Source organism: Salmo trutta, chromosome 30, assembly GCF_901001165.1.
Source record: "Salmo trutta chromosome 30, fSalTru1.1, whole genome shotgun sequence".
Taxonomy (NCBI): domain Eukaryota; kingdom Metazoa; phylum Chordata; class Actinopteri; order Salmoniformes; family Salmonidae; genus Salmo; species Salmo trutta.
The window spans coordinates 25394836-25414916 of NC_042986.1; the positions used below are offsets into that span (position 1 = coordinate 25394836).

At 45.5% G+C, this 20081-nt stretch overlaps 1 protein-coding gene across 6 annotated transcripts in view; it reads right to left on the reverse strand.

Moving 5' to 3' along the window:
- Positions 1-20081, reverse strand: part of LOC115168368 (nuclear receptor coactivator 3) — a 109694-nt gene that overhangs the window by 11218 nt on the left and 78395 nt on the right. For all 6 annotated transcript variants that reach the window (XM_029723558.1, XM_029723557.1, XM_029723553.1 and 3 more), the window contains 4 exons: positions 10273-10380; positions 9229-9389; positions 1845-1945; positions 1563-1737 (listed from right to left, as the gene is read on the reverse strand). In XM_029723558.1, coding sequence (XP_029579418.1) covers positions 1563-1737; positions 1845-1945; positions 9229-9389; positions 10273-10361 — 526 coding nt within the window. In that variant the 5' untranslated portion in view covers positions 10362-10380. The remainder of the gene's footprint in view (positions 1-1562; positions 1738-1844; positions 1946-9228; positions 9390-10272; positions 10381-20081) is intronic.

A 20081-nucleotide genomic window follows, 5' to 3' on the forward strand; every position in this document is an offset into this window, starting at 1 on the left:
CCTTATCAGGGACCAAGGCCTCCAGTCTGTCTGATGCCTTATCAGGGACCAAGGCCTCCAGTCTGTCTGAAGCCTTATCAGGGACCAAGGCCTTCAGTCTGCCTTATCAGGGACCAAGGCCTCCAGTCTGTCTGAAGCCTTATCAGGGACCAAGGCCTCCAGTCTGTTTGAAGCCTTATCAGGGACCAATGCCTCCAGTCTGCCTTATCAGGGACCAAGGCCTCCAGTCTGTCTGAAGCCTTATCAGGGACCAAGGCCTTCAGTCTGCCTTATCAGGGACCAAGGCCTCCAGTCTGTCTGATGCCTTATCAGGGACCAAGGCCTCCAGTCTGTCTGAAGCCTTATCAGGGACCAAGGCCTCCAGTCTGTCTGAAGCCTTATCAGGGACCAAGGCCTCCAGTCTGTCTGATGTCTTATCAGGGACCAAGGCCTCCAGTCTGTCTGATGCCTTATCAGGGACCAAGGCCTCCAGTCTGTCTGATGCCTTATCAGGGACCAAGGCCTCCAGTCTGTCTGAACTGTTATTAGGGACCAAGGCCTCCAGTCTGTCTGATGCCTTATCAGGGACCAAGGCCTCCAGTCTGTCTGATGCCTTATCAGGGACCAAGGCCTCCAGTCTGTCTGTTTCTGACAGGGCAGGTGAAGGGAGGGAACATGTGTCTGTACAGAGAAGGGGCCCTAGGGCATGGGGGTTTCTAACTGATACTGAGAGATGATTTAACAAGGTCTTAGACCGTTAGGATCTTTTCTCCAGCCTGATAGAGACAACAACACCGCCTGGCCGTGAGGCCCGGCATTTCCCCTCAGACACAATTAACCAGCACTTAGGCTGGACAGAGGGGTCAATTCAGGGAGAAAACACACACAAGAAACAAAAACATTCCACCCCCTATACACACACACAGGGGATTGTGTAAGTGAGAGAAAATGTGTGTTGTGTGTGTGTCGTGCATATGTGTGTGTGTGTGTGTGTGTGTGTGTGTGTGTGTAGCCCCAGTTGGCGTGGTCAGTGGTCATCTCACAGCAATGTGCAGAGAGAGCGTATTTCATTCATGGGGTCAGAGATAATGATGGGGGAGGAGAGAGAATACAAAAGAAATATAGAGAAAGGGAAAGCAAAAGAAAGAAACTAGTCCTACCAACCACATTATTCAACACTAAGTTAAGTATAAAAATAGGCAAGAGAATAGGTGAAAAAGACAAAGTACAAAACACAGAGAGAGAGATGACACTTTGGTGCCACTGACACTGCTGGGGAGTAAAATCGGGGAGCAGGTTCAGCTGAGCACCCGTATCCATAATTAATCAGGTTTATAAATAGACACACACACACAGAGAATGAAAGCTGGGGAAGTGCAGCGGTGCATTATTCAGTAGTGAGTAGTTTCCAGATGGCTGCCATGAGATCTGAATAGAGCACAGGCCTGTTTTACACTGTCTGGACCACTGAGTGTGACTGACAGCTCTGCCACGCTCTGTCTGCTTAGCACTAGCTCTCTGTGTGTGAGCAGGTGGGTCACAGTGTGTGTGTGTGTGTGTGTGTGTTTATGTGTGTGTGGTACCATTGGTCTTGGGCAGGTTCTTGTGGAACTCCTCCCTGTCGTCCTCATGGAGGATGTTGTAGACGGAAGTGTTGATGAGCTCCTCCTGTTTGTACTGCAGGTACTGTGTCACGTTGTCAGACACAAACACGATGCTGCCCTCCCGGTTCACCACAAACAGGAAGCCATCCAGGGCCTGAGGAAAGAGGGAAAACACATGAACAGTCAGTACAAAGGCCAATAAGAGGCCAGAGTCAGCACAGCCAGCCAATCAAAGAGGAGAGTAGTGACCTTTGATCTTACCTGAAGCAGGAGCGGCCCGAGGTGGTCTTTGTCTATGACCCCCTGTCCCGTGGAGGACACGTCCGACTTCTGTACATCGTCATCATTGGAGGATGCTTTGCCTGAACGGAGGAGACAGTACAGTCAGATATGCCTGACTCTACAATCAAGTACACAGTAACAAATCAAATCAAATTATTATTATTCAAATTTGTCACATGGGCCGAATATAACAGGTAGACCTTACAGTGAATAATAATAATAGCGGGGCTATATACAGGGGGTACCGGTACAGAGTCAATGTGTCAATGTGCGGGGGCACCGGTGTCGAGGTAATTGAGGTAATTACGTACATGTAGGTAGAGTTCTAATACCGCTTGACGTGCGGAAGCTGAAAGAACATTCTATGACTAGGGTGGCTGGAGTCGTTGACAATTTTTAGGGCCTTCCTCTGACACCGCCTGGTATAGAAGTCCTGGATGGCAGGAAGCTGGGCTCCGGTGATGTACTGGGCCGTACACACTAACCTCTGTAGTGCCTTGCGGTCGGAGGCCGAGCAGTTGCCATATCAGGTAGTGATGCAACCGGTTAGGATGCTCTCGATGGTGCAACTGTAAAACATTTTGAGGATCTGAGGACCCATGCGAAATCTTTTCAGTCTCCTGAGGGGGAATAGTTTTGTCGTGCCCTCTTCACGACTGTCTTGGTGTGCTTGGACCATGTTAGTTTGTTGGTGATGTGGACACCAAGGAATTTGAAGCTCTCAACCTGCTCCACTACAGCCCCGTCGATGAGAATGGGGCCGTGCTCCGTCCTCCTTTTCCTGTAGTCCACAATCATCTCCTTTGTCTTGATCACATTGAGGGAGAGGTTGTTGTCCTGGCACCACACAGTCAGGTCTCTGACCTCCTCCCTATAGGCTGTCTCATCGTTGTCAGTGATCAGGCCTACCACTGTTGTGTCATCAGCAAACTCAATGATGGTGTTGGAGTCGTGCCTGTCATGAGTAAACAGAGAGTACAGGAGGGTATTGAGCACGCACCCCTGAGGGGCCCCCGTGTTGAGGATCAGCGAGGCGGATGTGTTGTTACCTACCCTTACCACCTGGGGGCGGCCGTCAGGAAGTCCAGGATCCAGTTGCAGAGGGAGGTGTTTAGTCGCAGGATCCTTAGCTTAGTGATGAGGTTTGAGAGCACTATGGTGTTGAACGCTGAGCTGTAGACAATGAATAGCATTCTCACGTGTTCCTTTTGTCCAGGTGGGAAAGGGCAGTGTGGAGTGCGCAAGAGACTGCATCATCTGTGGATCTGTTGGGGCGGTATGCAAATTGAAGTGGGCCTAGGGTTTCTGGGAAAATGGTGTTGATGTGAGCCATGACCAGCCTTTCAAAGCATTTCATGGCTACAGACGTGGGTAGTCATTTAGGCAGGTTACCTTAGTGTTATTGGGCACAGGGACTATGGTGGTCTGCTTGAAACATGTTGGTATCACAGACAGACAGGGAGCGGTTGAAAATGTCAGTGAAGACACTTGCCAGTTGGTCAGTGCATGCTCGGAGTACACGTCCTGGTAATCCATCTGGCCCTGCGGCCTTGTGAATGTTGACTTGTATAAAGGTCTTACTCACATCGGCTGCGGAGAGCGTGATCACATAGTCGTCCAGAACAGCTGATGCTCTCATGCATGTTTCAGTGTTACTTGCCTCGAAGCGAGATTAGAAGTTATTTAGCTCGTCTGGTAGGCTCGTGTCACTGGGCAGCTCTCGGCTGTGCTTCCCTTTGTAGTCTGTAATAGTTTGCAAGCCCTGCCACATCTGACGAGCGTCGGAGCCGGTGTAGTACGATTCGATCTTAGTCCAGTATTGACGCTTTGCCTGTTTGATGGTTTGTTGTAGGGCATAGCGGGATTTCTTATAAGCTTCCGGGTTAGAGTCCAGCTCCTTGAAAGCGGCAGCTCTACCTTTTAGCTCAGTGCGAATGTTGCCTGTAATCCTTGGCTTCTGGTTGGGGTATGTACATACAGTCACTGTGGGGATGACGTCCTCGATGCACTTATTGATAAAGCCAGTGACTGATGTGTTGTACTCCTCTATGCCATCGGAAGAATCCCGGAACATATTCCAGTCTGTGCTAGCAAAACAGTCCTGTAGTTTAGAATCTGCTTCATCTGACCACTTTTTTATAGACCGAGTCACTGGTGCTTCCTGCTTAAATTTTTACTTGTAAGAAGGAATCAGGAGGATAGAGTTATGGTCAGATTTGCCAAATGGAGGGCGAGGGAGAGATTTGAACACGTCTCTGTGTGTGGAGTAAAGGTGGTCTACAATTATTTTCCCTCTGGTTGCACATTTAACAACTGATTGAAGTTTTCCTGCATTAAAGTCCCTGGCCACTAGGAGTGCCGCCTCTGGATGAGCGTTTTCCTGTTTGCTTATGGCGGAACACAGCTCATTGAGTGCGGTTTTAGTGCCAGCATCGGTCTGTGGTGGTATGTAGACAGCTACGAAAAATACAGATGAACTCTCTAGGTAGATAGTGTGGTCTACAGCTTATCACGAGATACTCTACCTCAGGTGAGCAAAACCTTGAGACTTCCTTAGATATCATGCACCAGCTATTGTTTACAAATATGCATAGGCCTCCGCACCGTGTCTTACCAGAGGCTGCTGTTCTGTCCTGCCGATAGAGTGTGTTACCCGCCAGCTGTATGTTCTTAATGTCGTCGTTCAGCCACGACTCGTGAAACATAATATATTACAGTTTTTAATGTCCCGTTGGTAGGATATATGTGCTTTCAGTACGTCCCATTTATTTTCCAGCGATGGAACGTTAGCTAGCAGAACGGAAGGCAAGGGTAGATTAGCCACTCGTCGCCTGATCCTCACAAGGCATCCTGATCTCTTTCCGCGGAACTTACGTTTCCCTTTCCAGCGAATCACAGGGATCTGGGCCTGATCGGGTGTCTGTAGCATATCCCTCGCATCCGACTTATTGATGAAGAACTCCTCATCCAATTTGAGGTGAGTAATCTCAGTTCTGATGTTCAGAAGCTCTTTTCGGGTCATAAGAGATGGTAGCAGCAACATTATGTACAAAACAAATTACGAACAACGTGCAAAAACAAACAAAATAGCATGGTTGGTTAAGAGCCAATAAGACGGCAGCCCTCCCCTTCGGCGCCATCTTGAATTCCAAACACACCTTGAATTCCTAACACACATCTCCTGTATAATCTCCTGTGCAAGTGTGTGTGCAAATAAGAAAACATTTAAAGTATGAAGAGATGAGCTGTGATAGGCGTAAAGTAAACTCTTTAGACACAGATCTGTGTAACTACATCACAATCCACTTATTAGAGCTCCAACAACCACCAGGGGTCAGCGTTTTCCAACCTTCCCTCCACACAAAGCACCACGTAAGGGGAGCAACATCCATATGCAGCCTTCTCTGTCTGAGGAGCGAAGGGGCTGAGACCAGACCAGGGCTGGACGTAGACCAGAGCAGTGTAGTGTATGGTGTGGACTAGGTATCAGCTTGCCTTGCTGCCTTCATACTTTATATTTAGTGTGAGATTTAAGAGGGACTGGCTGGCTGGCAGAGATCCAGGCAGGCACTAGGCAACAGCAGTATTAATGCAGAAGCTATCTGGAGCTGGGCTACAGGAATCCTTCCATCTGATTAGGTCCCGGGGGGACAGATACAGCAAACAGAAAGAAAAACAGCCAGCCCTGCTCTGAAGGTAGAGATCCTAGAGGGGGAAATCAATAATTTCCAGGCCCAGGGACATGTACTAGTCTGTGGCGACCTAAATGTCAGAACTGGACAAGAACCTGACACCCTCAGCACACAGGGGGACAAACACCTACCTGGAGGTGACAGCAATCCCTGCCCCATATGCCCCCCTAGACACAACTATGACAACATAACCAACAAAAACGGGTCACAACTCCTGCAGCTCTGTCGTACGCTGGTATGTACAAAGTCAATGGTAGGCTTCGAGGGGACTCATCTCTTGGCAGTAGTACTGTAGACTACTTTATCACTGACTTCAACCCAGAGTCTCTCAGAGCATTCAGTCAGCCCACTGACACCCTTATCAGATTACAGCAAAATCACACTCTACTTGAACAGAGTAATACTCAATCATGAGGCATCAAAGCCAAAGGAACTGAATAATATTAAGAAATACTATAGATGAAAGGAAAGTAGTGTAGAAACCTACCAAAAAACAATTAAGCAACAACAAATTCAATCCCTTCTCGACAACTTCCTGGACAAAACATTTCACTGTAATAGTGAAGGTGTAAACTTGGCAATAGAAAACCTAAACAGTATATTTGACCTCTTAGCTTCCCAATCAAATCTAAAAATGTCAAACAGAAAACCGAAGAAAATGAACAACAATGACAAATGGTTTGACGAAGAATGCAAAAACCAAAGAAAGAAATATAGAAACCTATCCAAACAAAAACATAGAGACCCAGAAAACCTGAGCCTACACCTTTACTATGGTGAATCACTAAAACAATACAGAAATACACTACGGAAAAAGAAGGAACAGCACGTCAGAAATCAGCTCAATGTAATTGAAGAATCCATAGACTCGAACCACTTCTGGGAAAATTGGAAAACACTAAACAAACAACACGAACAGTTATCTATCCAAAACGAAGATGTATGGGTAAACATATACATGATCAAATACAAATCTTAGGATACCTGACCACTGGGACTGACCCAAACTTAAGGAAAGCTATGACTATCTACAGGCTCAGTGAGCATAGCCTTGCTATTGAGAAAGGCCGCCGTAGGCAGACCTGGCTCTCAAGAGAAGACAGGCTATGTGCACACTGCCACAAAATGAAGTGGAAACTGAGCTGCACTTCCTAACCTCATGCCAAATGTATGACCATATTAGAGACACTAATTTCCCTCAGATTACACAGACCACAAAGAATTCGAAAACAAATCCAATTTTGATAAACTCCCATATTTATTGTGTGAAATACCACAGTGTGCCATCACAACAGCAAGATTTGTGACCTGTTGCCACAAGAAAAGGGCAGCCAGTGAAGAACAAACACCATTGTAAATACAACCCATATTTATGTTAATTTATTTTTCCTTTTGTACTTTAACTATTTGCACATTTATTCTTAATGTTTACTGTTAATTTGTATTGTTAATTTCACTTTTGTTTATTATCTACTTCACTTGCTTTGTTAATGTTAACATATGTTTCCCATGCCAATAAAGCCCCTTAAATTGACATTTAATTGAGAGAGAGAGGGGATAGAGAAAATGGGAAGAGGGGTGCAGAAGGAGAGGGAGGTGGTGGAGAGGTAGAAGGAAAGGTAGAGAGACAGAGGGAGAGAGAAGGGGTAGACAGAGGGAGAGAGAAAGAGAGAGAAATAAAGAAAGAGAAAGGGTGAGAACAAATTTGTAGAAAGAAAGAGAGAACCAGACAGAGTTGTAAAGAGTGAAATCCAATGGCACTTTATTATTCACTTCCGGTAACTATGGCAACCTGTCTCCGGAGAGTCAGTGCCAGCTGTACTTCCCCTTCCTGTCGAGGTGGCAGAGACTAACTGTCCCCTCCCCCTGCCTCAGTCTCGGTCTCTGTTCAGACTGACTGTCACCTCCCCTTGCCTCAGTTTTGGTCTCTGTTCAGACTGACTGTCACCTCCCCTTGCCTCAGTTTTGGTCTCTGTTCAGACTGACTGTCACCTCCCCCTGCCTCAGTCTCGGTCTCTGTTCAGACTGACTGTCACCTCCCCTTGCCTCAGTTTTGGTCTCTGTTCAGACTGACTGTCACCTCCCCCTGCCTCAGTTTTGGTCTCTGTTCAGACTGACTGTCACCTCCCCCTGCCTCAGTTTTGGTCTCTGTTCAGACTGACTGTCACCTCCCCCTGCCTCAGTCTCGGTCTCTGTTCAGACTGACTGTCACTTCCCCCTGCCTCAGTCTCTGTTCAGACTATAATCCTCCCACTCAATTAGGCTCAGCTAGATCTAGGACACTAAACTGATCTTAGATCAGTGTCTAGGGCCAACTTGAGCCTACTACTCCCTGCCGGTCCCCCTACCAATACCCATCACAGGAGGCTGCTGAGGGGAGGACTGCTCATAATAATGACTGGAATGGAGTGAATGGAATGGTATTAAACACATGGAAACCATGAGTTTGATGAGTTCGATTCCATTTCATTTACTCCGTCCCAGCCGCTACTATGAGCCTGTCCTCCCTAATTAAGGTACCACCAACCTCCTGTGCCTCCAAGCCATTGTGAACACCTGTGGTGCCTATCCAAAGGGGGAATGAAACATGCTCAAAAGTACTGTAAAATTACTGTAAAAGTCTGCAAATGATTCACTATCTACACCAACTTCAACAAGATTGTACCAGACAATAACGGAGGCTAAGCCGTTCGCTTTGATTACCTGTAACGGCAGTTACACAACCATAGTTGCTCTCGCACGTACACACACATACACACACACGCACGCACACACACACAGACAGGCACACAAAAGTAGTGACATACACACAAAGCCCTGCCAAAGTTCCCCCCAAACAATCACCAACAGCCCAGGCTGTGAAATGGTGTGGAGATGACTGAGTGATGGATGAGTATGTGGCTCTGTGCACCTGGGCCCACAGTTCTCCCTCTCCTCCGTCCCTCCCCTCCTCTCCCTGGCCCAGCTGCTCTGGGGGAAAGACACACAGCCAGGGCTCCAGCCCTCTCACAGACCTGCTCCATACTATCAGCTCTAATTGCCTCCCTCTTAGCCCATCTGGCTTTCCAGTGCCACTCCAGTGCTAATCCAGTGCCACTCCAGTGCAAAACCAGTGCTACTCCAGTGCCACTCCAGTGCCACTCCAGTGCTAATCCAGTGCCACTCCAGTGCAAAACCAGTGCTACTCCAGTGCCACTCCAGTGCCACTCCAGTGCTAATCCAGTGCCACTCCAGTGCTACTCCAGTGCTACTTCAGTGCTACTTCAGTGCCACTTCAGTGCTACTTCAGTGCCACTCCAGTGCTACTCCAGTGCTACTCCAGTGCTACTCCAGTGCTACTCCAGTGCTACTCCAGTGCTACGTTCACATCTGCTAGGCTATGATCAAGGCCAATAACACTCAAAATCTTTTAGGTGCACTAATAACATTGGGAGCCACAGATTTAAGGGGTGATATGATGAAAGTATTGGTGATGGGTTTACTAATAGTCTTGTCCACAGGCTGACAAAAAGTAGTGCCCCAAATAGGGAATAGGGTGCCATTTCTGACATTGCCACAGTACTGGTTCTGAGACAGCCATGTCTAAGAGTGGTACTGTGTAGTCAGTGATAAAGTGACAGATATTACTAATGGGTTAGCCACGGCTACAGTGGGTGTCTGTCTCTACTCACCCTGCTCTTTTATCTGTCTGATCTGGCGCACTGTCTCCTTGAGGATGGCACACTTGTCTGGCTTGACGTTGAAGCTGTCGATGTCACCGAGGTTGGCAGAGATCAATTCGGCCAGCTCCTCGATGTATTTAGTCTCCTGCTCCCGCCGTCTCCGCTCACACCTACAGGGTGTACCACTATGTGTTATTACCGGTATTCACAATTATTATTTACAGTTGTTTTACCAGGGTTCTATTCATTAGGCACCAAATGGAAGAAAATGGACTGAAACAGGGAGGGACTACCTGAAATTGTACAATAAGAAATGCTTGTATTCGTTGTCCATTTCAAAACTCTTAAAAAAATATATAATTCCACGCCCGACTGAATATGACCCTGGTAGTTTGACTACGAAAACGGCCTATTTCCATGTTTAAGGTTACCGAATCTGCCCAGAGTCTTTAATGTGCCGAATGTCAATTACAGTATAGCATTCTGGGAATGTGGCTCGATCACTATAATAACAATCTTTCATTGTCTAGTTCAGGTACTCTGAGCATTGACTCATCCATGCTTGGACATACACATTCAACCTTCCATGACTTTGAGAATGGATTTTCAGACTATTCAAACAGAAACCGGTTTCCAACAGGTCAATGTTGAGCTTAACCCAATATCCCACCCAAATAATCTAATGGTCAAATATTGTGTAACCGGTTTCAAACTGGTTCAAATTGGCTATGCTTACACAGGCAGCCCAATTCTGATCTTTTTTTACCAATTGGCATTTTGACCAATCAGATCAGCTCTGAAAAAGATCTGATGTGATTGGTCAAAAGACCAATTAGGGGTGAAGAAAATCAGAATTGGGCTGCCTGTGTAGACTAGATACTCTTAAGGTGAATGACTACAGCTACTAGTGATCTCCAGAGTCAGTAGCCAGGGTTGACCTACAGTAGAATACAGTAAAAAGCCCTGTTGTAATTCCAAATGTATGAATAAAAATGTGTATTATCGGACTTGGCAAAATATATTTGTATGTTTTGTCACCAGCCCCCTACTCACCCCAGACTGGGCGTGTCGCAGGTGGAGAGCTTGCGTTTTCGGTTTTCCGAGCTCAGAGGCTCCATGGAGTTGTCCCCCAGTCCGCTCATCGTGTACACATATCAGCACCTGACAGGGACAGGAAACACAAACACTTAGACAACAGGTGAGATGATTTGAGGGACGGCCAATAATATGTTAATGTGGCTGTTAGGGGAAGAGACAAACAGGTGTAGGAAACCTCCATATATAAACACATCTAACCTTATTGCTATTGTTTAAACCCAAAGACAGACACCCACACCGACATGAAGGAGAAGCTTTATGTTAAATATACATATACAACCAGGGTACTCTTAAGCTTATATTATGCAAATAAGACACTGTTGGCACAATATGAAAAATCGATATTGCATTTAGCATCGTCTGCTTCCTCCTCTCTCAGAGTAGTGTGTGTAGGACCGGCACAGACACAGACACAGACACACACACACACACACACACACACACACACACACACACACACACACATATATAGCAGGATTAGCAGCGTCTCTGACAGTAAGCCAGGCTGCACGACTAACCCAGTTAAGACAGACGTCTGTCTCCCACAATGCATCACACTCGGTATACAGGAAGTGGGCTGACAAAGGAGGGGGGGAGAGGAGAGAGAGAAGTCGGCAGCAGGAAGTCTATGCTGATTAGTCTATTTCTTTACCAGTGACGCTGGGGAAAAGTGAGAGGGGGTGGGGGAGAGTGAGTGAATGCAAAAGGAGGGAGAGTGAATGAGGTAGGATACAGAAAGGCAGAGGACATAGAGGGGGGAGATGCAGGAAGAAAGCAGGAGGATAAGAGAGGTTAGAGCGGTGGTAGACAGAGGAGAGAGGGAGCAGAGAGGGAGAGGGAAAAGCGAGGTGAAGGGGAGGGAGCAAGAGGGAGAGCGGGAAGAGAGTGAGAGAAGGAGTGGAAGAGAGAAGGAGGAGAGAGACAGAAGAAAAGAACGCATGTAGATAGGCCCATGAGCTTTGAGTCTCTGTGGTGCACGATCGGGAGGAGAACCACACTCCAGTGCCTTTCTTAACCTTCACAGCAAGTGCATAATTTTTATTCCATTGATTACATGGTTACCCTCTGACCGACATGCATGAAGCCTCTAATGAATAGAAAATAAATCCACCAGAGGGAAAGGAAGCAGTGTCGCCATTCTCTCATTCTATCCATTTATTTTACAGATAGTTTTTGTTATAATTATTAGTGGTAACCTAATGTTTATCCATCACTGTGATACATATTTTAATTTCAATCATTGCAAGGACATCCGACTAAGTTTGACGCTACATAATCCCAGCGGTTGACTATTCACCAAATATTGCATTATAAAATTCTAACGAATAGACGTTCTACCCAGCCTATGCATTCGATCAAGCCTGCTGGTCCGGCAACATCTGTTTCACCTGTCTTTGTGATTGTCTCCACCCCCCTCCAGGTGTCCCCCATCTTTCCCATTATCCCCTTTATATTTATACCTGTGTTCTTTGTTTGTCTGTTGCCAGTTCGGCTTGTTTGTCAAGTCAACCAGCGTTTTTGTGTCTCAGCGCCTGCTTTTCCCAATCTCTCTTTTTCTCACCCTCTTGGTTTTGACCCTTGCCTGTCCTGACTCTGAGCCCGCCTGCCTGACCACTCTGCCTGCCCCTGCCTGCCATCCTGTACCTTTGCCCGACCTCTGGTTTACTGACCCCTGCCTGCCTTGACCTGTCTATTGCCTGCCCCTGTTGGATTATTAAACCATTGATAATTTGACGTCTGCATCTGGGTCTTACCTTCCTACCTGATAACTTCACCTAAATGAATGTGTCCTCTGGTATAACCAAATAAAATAAATCAAACGGAAAAGCCGCAATGTAGCTCGACAATGTTGCATGGTGGTGTGATGCTCTTCCTCCCTTAGTGTGGACCAGGGTTTCCGTAAGCCGGTTGTTGTTGTTATTATTATTATTATTATTATATATATTTTTTAAAAAGATGATAAAAATCTGTGCTGGCCAATTGTCAGAGAAGAGAAAATCGAAATGTTTTTTAGACTACTCATGGAAATAACAATCGATGGAAATACATTTGACTGATCATGCTTATCAGTCTATAGGTTCATTTGCATAATTTAGTGGAATTGAATTGGCGCGTGTATACAGTACAGTGAGGGAAAGTATTTGATCCCCTGCTGATTTTGTACGTTTGCCCACTGACAAAGAAATGTTCAGTCTATAATTTTCATGGTAGGTTTATTTGAACAATGAGAGACAGAATAACAACCAAAAAATCCTGAAAAAACGCATGTCAAAAATGTTAGAAATTGATTTGCATTTTAATGAGGGAAATAAGTATTTGACCCCTCTGCAAAACATGACTTAGTACTTGGTGGCAACACCCTTGTTGGCAATCACAGAGGTCAGACGTTTCTTGTAGTTGGCCACCAGGTTTGCACACATCTCACGAGGGATTTTGTCCCACTCCTCTTTGCAGATCTTCTCCAAGTCATTAAGGTTTCGAGGCTGACGTTTGGCAACTCGAACCTTCAGCTTCCTCCACAGATTTTCTATGGGATTAAGGTCTGGAGACTGGCTAGGCCACTCCAGGACCTTAACCTGTTGGGGCTAGGGGGCAGTATTGACAATTTCGGAAAAAATGTGCCCACATTAAAGTGCCTCCTACTCAAACTCAGAAGCTAGGATATGCATATTATTAGTAGATTTGGATAGAAAACACTCTGAAGTTTCTAAAACCGTTTGAATGGTGTCTGTGAGTATAACAGAACTCATATGGCAAGCAAAAACCTGAGAGAAATCCTACCAGGAAGTGGAAATCTGGATGCATGGGCTCTCTTCAAGTCGTTTCCTATTGAATACACGGTGACGTAGTAATAATTGTGCACTTCCTACGGCTTCCACTAGATGTTGACAGTCTTTACAAAGTTGTTTGAAGCTTCTACGATAAACAGAGCCCGAATGACAAGGAGGGGAAATTGTTGAGGCAGGGGGTGACATCACTTCTTGGAGCGCGTTCATGAGGATGGATCCCTCCCGTTCCAAAACCTTTTTCAAGACACAGGAACCGTCCGGTTGAAATATTATTGAATCTTCACATTCTGAAGGCCCTAAAGATTGATGTTTTACAACGTTTGACATGTTTGAACGAATGTAAATACAACTTTTTTTTACTTTTCGTCGCGACATCGTCCACGCGCTTTCTACACTTGGAGTAGCTTACTGGACGCACGAACAACAAGGAGTTATTTGGACATAAATTATGGACTTTATCGAACAAAACAACATTTCTGGAAGTGCCTTCTGATGAAGATGATCAAAGGTAAGGGAATATTTCTAATGCAATGTGTGATTTTAGATGTCCCCAAGATGGCGGCTACCTGTATAGCCTAGTGTATTTTTCTGAGCTCAGTACTCAGATTATTGCAAAGAGTGCTTTCCTCGTGAAGCTTTTTTGAAATCTTTCATAGCGTTTGCATAAAGGAGATGTTCATCTATAATTCTTTGAATGACAGTTTAATTTTGTATCAATGTTTATGACAAGTATTTTTGTAAATTGTGGCGCTGATTCACCGGCAGTATTTGAGGGAAAATATTTTCTGAACGTCACATGCCGATGTAAAATGCTGTTTTTATATATAAATATGAACTTTATCGAACAAAAAATGCATGTATTGTGTAACATGATGTCCTAGGAGTGTCATCTGATGAAGATCGTCAAAGGTTAGTGCTGCATTTAGCTGTGTTTTGGGTATTTGTGATGCATGCTAGTTGCTGGGAAAATGGCTGTGGTTGTTTTTGTCGATGTACTCTCCTAACATAATCTAATGTTTTGCTTTTGCTGTAAAGCCTTTTTGAAATCGGACAATGTGGTTCGATTCAGGAGAAGTGTATCTATAAAATGGTGTAAAATAGTCATATGTTTGAGAAATTGAAGTTATAGCATTTATGAGGTATTTGTATTTCGCTCCACACGAAGCGAGCGTCCCACCTTGCCCAGAGAGGTTAATGTGCTTCTTCTTGAGCCACTCCTTTGTTGCCCTGGCCGTGTGTTTTGGGTCATTGTCATGCTGGAATACCCATCCACGACCCATTTTCAATGCCCTGGCTGAGGGAAGGAGGTTCTCACCCAAGATTTGACGGTACATGGCCCCGTCCATCATCCCTTTGATGCGGTGAAGTTGTCCTGTCCCCTTAGCAGAAAAACACCCCCAAAGCATAATGTTTCCACCTCCATGTTTGACGGTGGGGATGGTGTTCTTGGGGTCATAGGCAGCATTCCTCCTCCTCCAAACACGGCGAGTTGAGTTGATGCCAAAGAGCTCCATTTTGGTCTCATCTGACCACAACACTTTCACCCAGTTGTCCTCTGAATCATTCAGGTGTTCATTGGCAAACTTCAGACGGGCATGTATATGTGCTTTCTTGAGCAGGGGGACCTTGCGGGCGCTGCAGGATTTCAGTCCTTCACGGCATAGTGTGTTACCAATTGTTTTCTTGGTGACTATGGTCCCAGCTGCCTTGAGATCATTGACAAGATCCTCCTGTATAGTTCTGGGATTCCTCTTATTTATCATGCATGTACAGCGTACAGAGCCTTTGAGCGACAAATCTGTCAGACAGTGCAAGAGCTGCTGCTATTGCAGCATCTCAAACAGCAAATGCATAGGCAACGGAAGGCAAGCTACATCAGCACGTCACACACCACTTTGTAATGAGCTGGAGGCAGTAAGAATAAACACATACTTAATTGTTTGAAACTTGACCGTTTTATTACATATGAGGCATGTCTTACCTTGCTTCAAAGTAGTGTAGCCAAAATCAGACCATATTCGTGGAGGAAATTATTTTTATATGAACTTTCTTTCATTGTCCAGTAGCCAAAGGCACAACCCTAGTCATATTAGCAACCCACGCTAGTTGTTGCATATTAGATCTCCCAACTTTCAAAATCCCAAAGTGATATTTTCATCTCTGTCACATGAAACTGCTTGCATGTGCGGTGCGCTTTTGACAATTGTTTTCCCACTAATTCCATAATGGAACGAACATGCACGCGTAGTCTACTGCCTCGTATGCTTAAAAAAATAATAGTTGATCAACATTTTAAGGTAAACGTTCTCATCTGTTGCATCAGACTCATTGCTTTTTAACTTTTTTTATGAAATACCCCAGGGATCTATCGTCCCACAACTGCCCCAGAGTCTCGAACAAGCTGACCAATAGAATAGATCAACTTTTCTACTATAGGGGATAGTAGATTGACATACGCCAGGGATTTTGCTGTTCGTTACACGTCTTGTTGGCTGAGGAAAAGTAAAAGTGGACCGTTATTCTAACATCTTCAAAGTGTGCATCAGAATTCGGTAAGAAAGACATCATTGCAATATTCGACTTGCATGTTCTGTTAATATGAATTACCATTATCTAAATGTGATTTCTGTCATTCTGGGTGAACGCCCTAATCAGGTTACGCACCCAATGCATATGGGTCCTGTACATTTCTCAAATGTACGGTAAATTAAAATGCTGCCAATCAAATGTCCTTCGCCACATTTTCCTAACGGAAATCCTGGTGTGGACCCACAGGAATTTCCAACCCCTGACAACAACATTGACCTCGCCTAGCGTAGTAATGACTACCGAACGGCTCCCTGTTTCATCTATTGCTGCTCATTGGATCCTATGATCACTCGGCTACACAGCTGATGCCTGCTGGACTGTTCATTAACACGGTACTTCATTTTGTTTATCTGTCGGCCCCAGCCTCGAACTCCGGCCCTGTGAGTAGCTAACTGACCCTCTCTGTTCTTTAAAAGTGCTTTCCTCACCATCTTAAATATGCATGCCCCTTTAAAAAATGTAGAACTAAGAACAGATGTAGCCCTTGGTTCACTCCAGACTTGACTGCCCTTGACCTGCACATAAACATCCTGCGGCGTACTGCACTAGCATCGAATAGTCCCCGCGATATGCAACTTTTCAGGGAAGTCAGGAACTAATATACACAGTCAGTTAGGAAAGCAAAGGCTAGCTTTTTCAAACAGAAATTTGCATCCTGCAGCACTAATTCCAAAAAGTTTTGGGACACTGTAAAGTCCATGCAGAATAAGAGCACCTCTTCCCAGCTGCCCACTGCACTGAGGCTAGGAAACACTGTCACCACCGATAAATCCACGATAATCAAGAATTTCAATAAGCATTTCTCTACGGCTGGCCATGCTTTCCACCTGGCTACCCCAACCCCGGCCAACAGCTCTGCATCCCCCACAGTAACTGCCCCCCCCCCCCCCCCCCGGCTTCTCCTTCACCCAAATCCACAGCTGTTCTGATAGAGCTGCAAAATCTGGATCCCTACAAATCAGCTGGGCTAGACAATCTGGACCCTCTCTTCCTAAAATGATCCGCCGCCATTGTTGCAACCCCTATTACTAGTCTGTTCAACCTCTCTTTTGTATCATCTGAGATTCCTAAAGATTGGAAAGTGGCCACGGTCATCCCCCTCTTTAAAGGGGGAGACACTCTAGACCAAAACTGTTACAGACCTACATCCATCCTGCCCTGCCTTTCCAAAGTCTTCGAAAGCCAAGTGAACAAACAGATCACCGACCATTTCGAATCCCAACGTACCTTCTCCGCTATGCAATCTGGTTTCCGAGCTGGTCACGGGTGCACCTCAGCCACGCTCAAGGTCCTAAACGATATCATATCCGCCATCGATAAAAGACAGTACCGTGCAGTCATCTTCATCGACCTGGCCAAGGCTTTCGACTCTGTCAATCACCACATTCTTATCGGCAGACTAAACAGCCTTGGTTTCTCTACTGACTGCCTCGCCTGGTTCACTAACTACTTCTCAGATAGAGTTCAGTGTGACAAATCGGAGGGCCTGTTGTCCGGACCTCTGGCAGTCTCTATGGGGGTGCCATAGGGTTCAATTCTCGGGCCGACTCTTTTCTCTGTATATGTCAATGATGTCGCTCTTGCTGCTGGTGATTCTCTGATCCACCTCTACGCAGACGACATCATTCTGTATACATCTGGCCCTCCTTTGGACACTGTGCTAACAAACATTCAAACGAGCTTCAATGTCATACAACACTCTTCCCTTGGCCTCCAACTGCTCTTAAATGCTAGTAAAACAAAATGCATGCTCTTCAAACGATCGCTGCCCGCACCTGCCCGCCCGACTAGCATCACTACTCTGGACGGTTCTGACTTAGAATATGTGGACAACTATACATACCTAGGTGTCTGACTAGACTGTAAACTCTCCTTCCAGACTCATATTAAGCATCTCCAATCCAAAATTAAATCTAGAATCGGCTTCCTATTTCGCAACAAAGCCTCCTTCACGCATGCTGCCAAACATACCCTCGTAAAACTGACTATCCTACCGATCCTTGACTTCGGCGATGTCATTTACAAAATAGCCTCCAACACTCTACTCAGCAAATTGGATGCAGTCTATCACAGTGCCATCCGTTTTGTCACCAAAGCCCCATATACTACCCACCACTGCGACCTGTATGCTCTCGTTGGCTGGTCCTCGCATATATTCGTCGCCAAACCCACTGGCTCCAGGTGATCTATAAGTCTTTGCTAGGTAAAGCTCCGCCTTATCTCAGCTCACTGGCCACCATAGCAACACCCACCCGTAGCAGTCGCTCCAGCAGGTATATTTCACTGGTCATCCCCAAAGCCAACACCTCCTTTAGTTGCCTTTCCTTCCAGTTCTCTGCTGCCAATGACTGGAACGAATTGCAAAAAAATCACTGAAGTTGGAGACTTATCTCCCTCACTAACTTTAAGCATCAGCTGTCAGAGCAGCTTACCGATCGCTGCAGCTGTACACAGCCCATCTGTAAATATCCTATCCAACCAACTACCTACCTCATCCCATATTTGTTTTTGTTTTTCTGCTCTTTTGCACACCAGTATTTCTACTTGCACATCCTCATCTGCACATCTATCATTCCAGTGTAAATTGCTAAATTGGTATTACTACGCCACTATGGCCTATTTATTGCCTTACCTCCTTACTTCATTTGCACACACTGTAAACAGATTTTTCTATTGCGTTATTGACTGTACGTTTGTTTATCCCATGTTTAACTCTGTGTTGTTTTTTGTTGCACTGCTTTGCTTTATCTTGGCCAGGTCACAGTTGTAAATGAGAACTTGTTCTCAACTGGCCAACCTGGTTAAATAAAGGTGAAAAAAAAAAAAATGACAAGCATCAAACTGTAGCTCTGTATGTAGGGAAACATAAGCAGCGCTTTTCAAAGATGCTCCCTCACTCCCTCCCTCTCTTTCCCTTCCTCCCAAAAGTGTTTCTTTCAAATCTATCCATCTCTGTCAATCTTTCCTAAGAGTACAATTTCGTGACTGCTTGTCTGTCTGTACTGTAGCTCATCTTTGCATGAAACTACTAAACTACCCTTCCACTGTCTGACGACACCCGCATTCTAGGGTGGAAAGGGAGAGAGAGAAAGAGAGCGAAAGACCGAGAGAAAGAGAGAGAGATGGCTCAAGCGCTCTAATTGCCGAGTGAATGAGGCAGCCCCTGAGAATGGCTGATTAGGAGGGCTGCTGAATACCCCAGGGAAATGGGTCACCTCTAGTGTGGTGCGAGCTGCCTGCCCGCCCGCTTCTCCAGCACAGCGCAGGGTGAAAAGTAAATTACACGCCACAGGCAGTGGGGCCTGGTAGGACACTGGGAGGCAGGGGTGCTGTGGTGGGTTCTTGGTACGGTACTGGACGGGTAGAGGGTGGGACGGGGAGGGGAGGAGGAAGTGAACGATGTCACGACTCCAGAGAGATCTACAATGAGTGTAAGTAAATGTTGATGGGGATGTGGTCCACCTCTTTCTCAATTAACATTCTGCCCACTTCCATTTGCCAAGGGTTGTGACCAATTTTCCCTCTAATATTTTCTGGCACTGAGCAAATTTCAGGTCAGCTGAGCGCAAACATGAACCTTGCAAAATTTCTGTGCAACTTCCGGCGCTCGTTTACTGTGAACACTGAGGCTGTACCTGCTTTGATTTACTGTTTTGGTGGCCAAGTAGTCTTCTGTGGCTATTTGATCATAATGTAGGCCTACCACAAAAAAACTATGGAGAAAATGCATTACATAACATATTAACATGTAAATAGCAGTTCTGTCATTCAGCCTACAGTAGCAGCCCCAATATGTAGTGTTCAATGTAGGCCTACATTCCACGAGACTTTTGAAAAAAACATGCAGGGATTGACATTAATCTGTTTATCCACTTGTCCTTCAGACTGAACATTTTGTTGTGTTGTTTGATGCAAGAAACCCCTTTACAAAATAAAATTAATTATTATTCCCATACCATTATTACAGAGAATCAGACAAATTATGCTACCCTCTGCCTATTGGTTACATAGCGTATTCAAGCCTGTCTCAAAATACAACACTGCCCCTTTAAGACATAAAAAAAGCTCTTTACCTGACTCACTTTCAAAGATGGCTGGAAATGCTCTTGTAGGAAGCAATCACTCCCACATTGCTGACTACAAATCAGCTAAAACTGGGCTAATAACTAACTAATTAGCAACAAAAATGAACAAATGTGCACACGTGGCCACATGCAGCTCTTGCTTTGATCTCAAAACAAGCGCATAATAATCGCGACCGCTCATGCTGTAAAACAGTCTGGTTCAAAGTGAATGGCACAAATCCATATATGGAAATGGTCTATTTGCATATTCTGTAGGTCTGCTGCAGCTCTGAGTGGTTATGGCGCACCGGTCTGTGTAGAG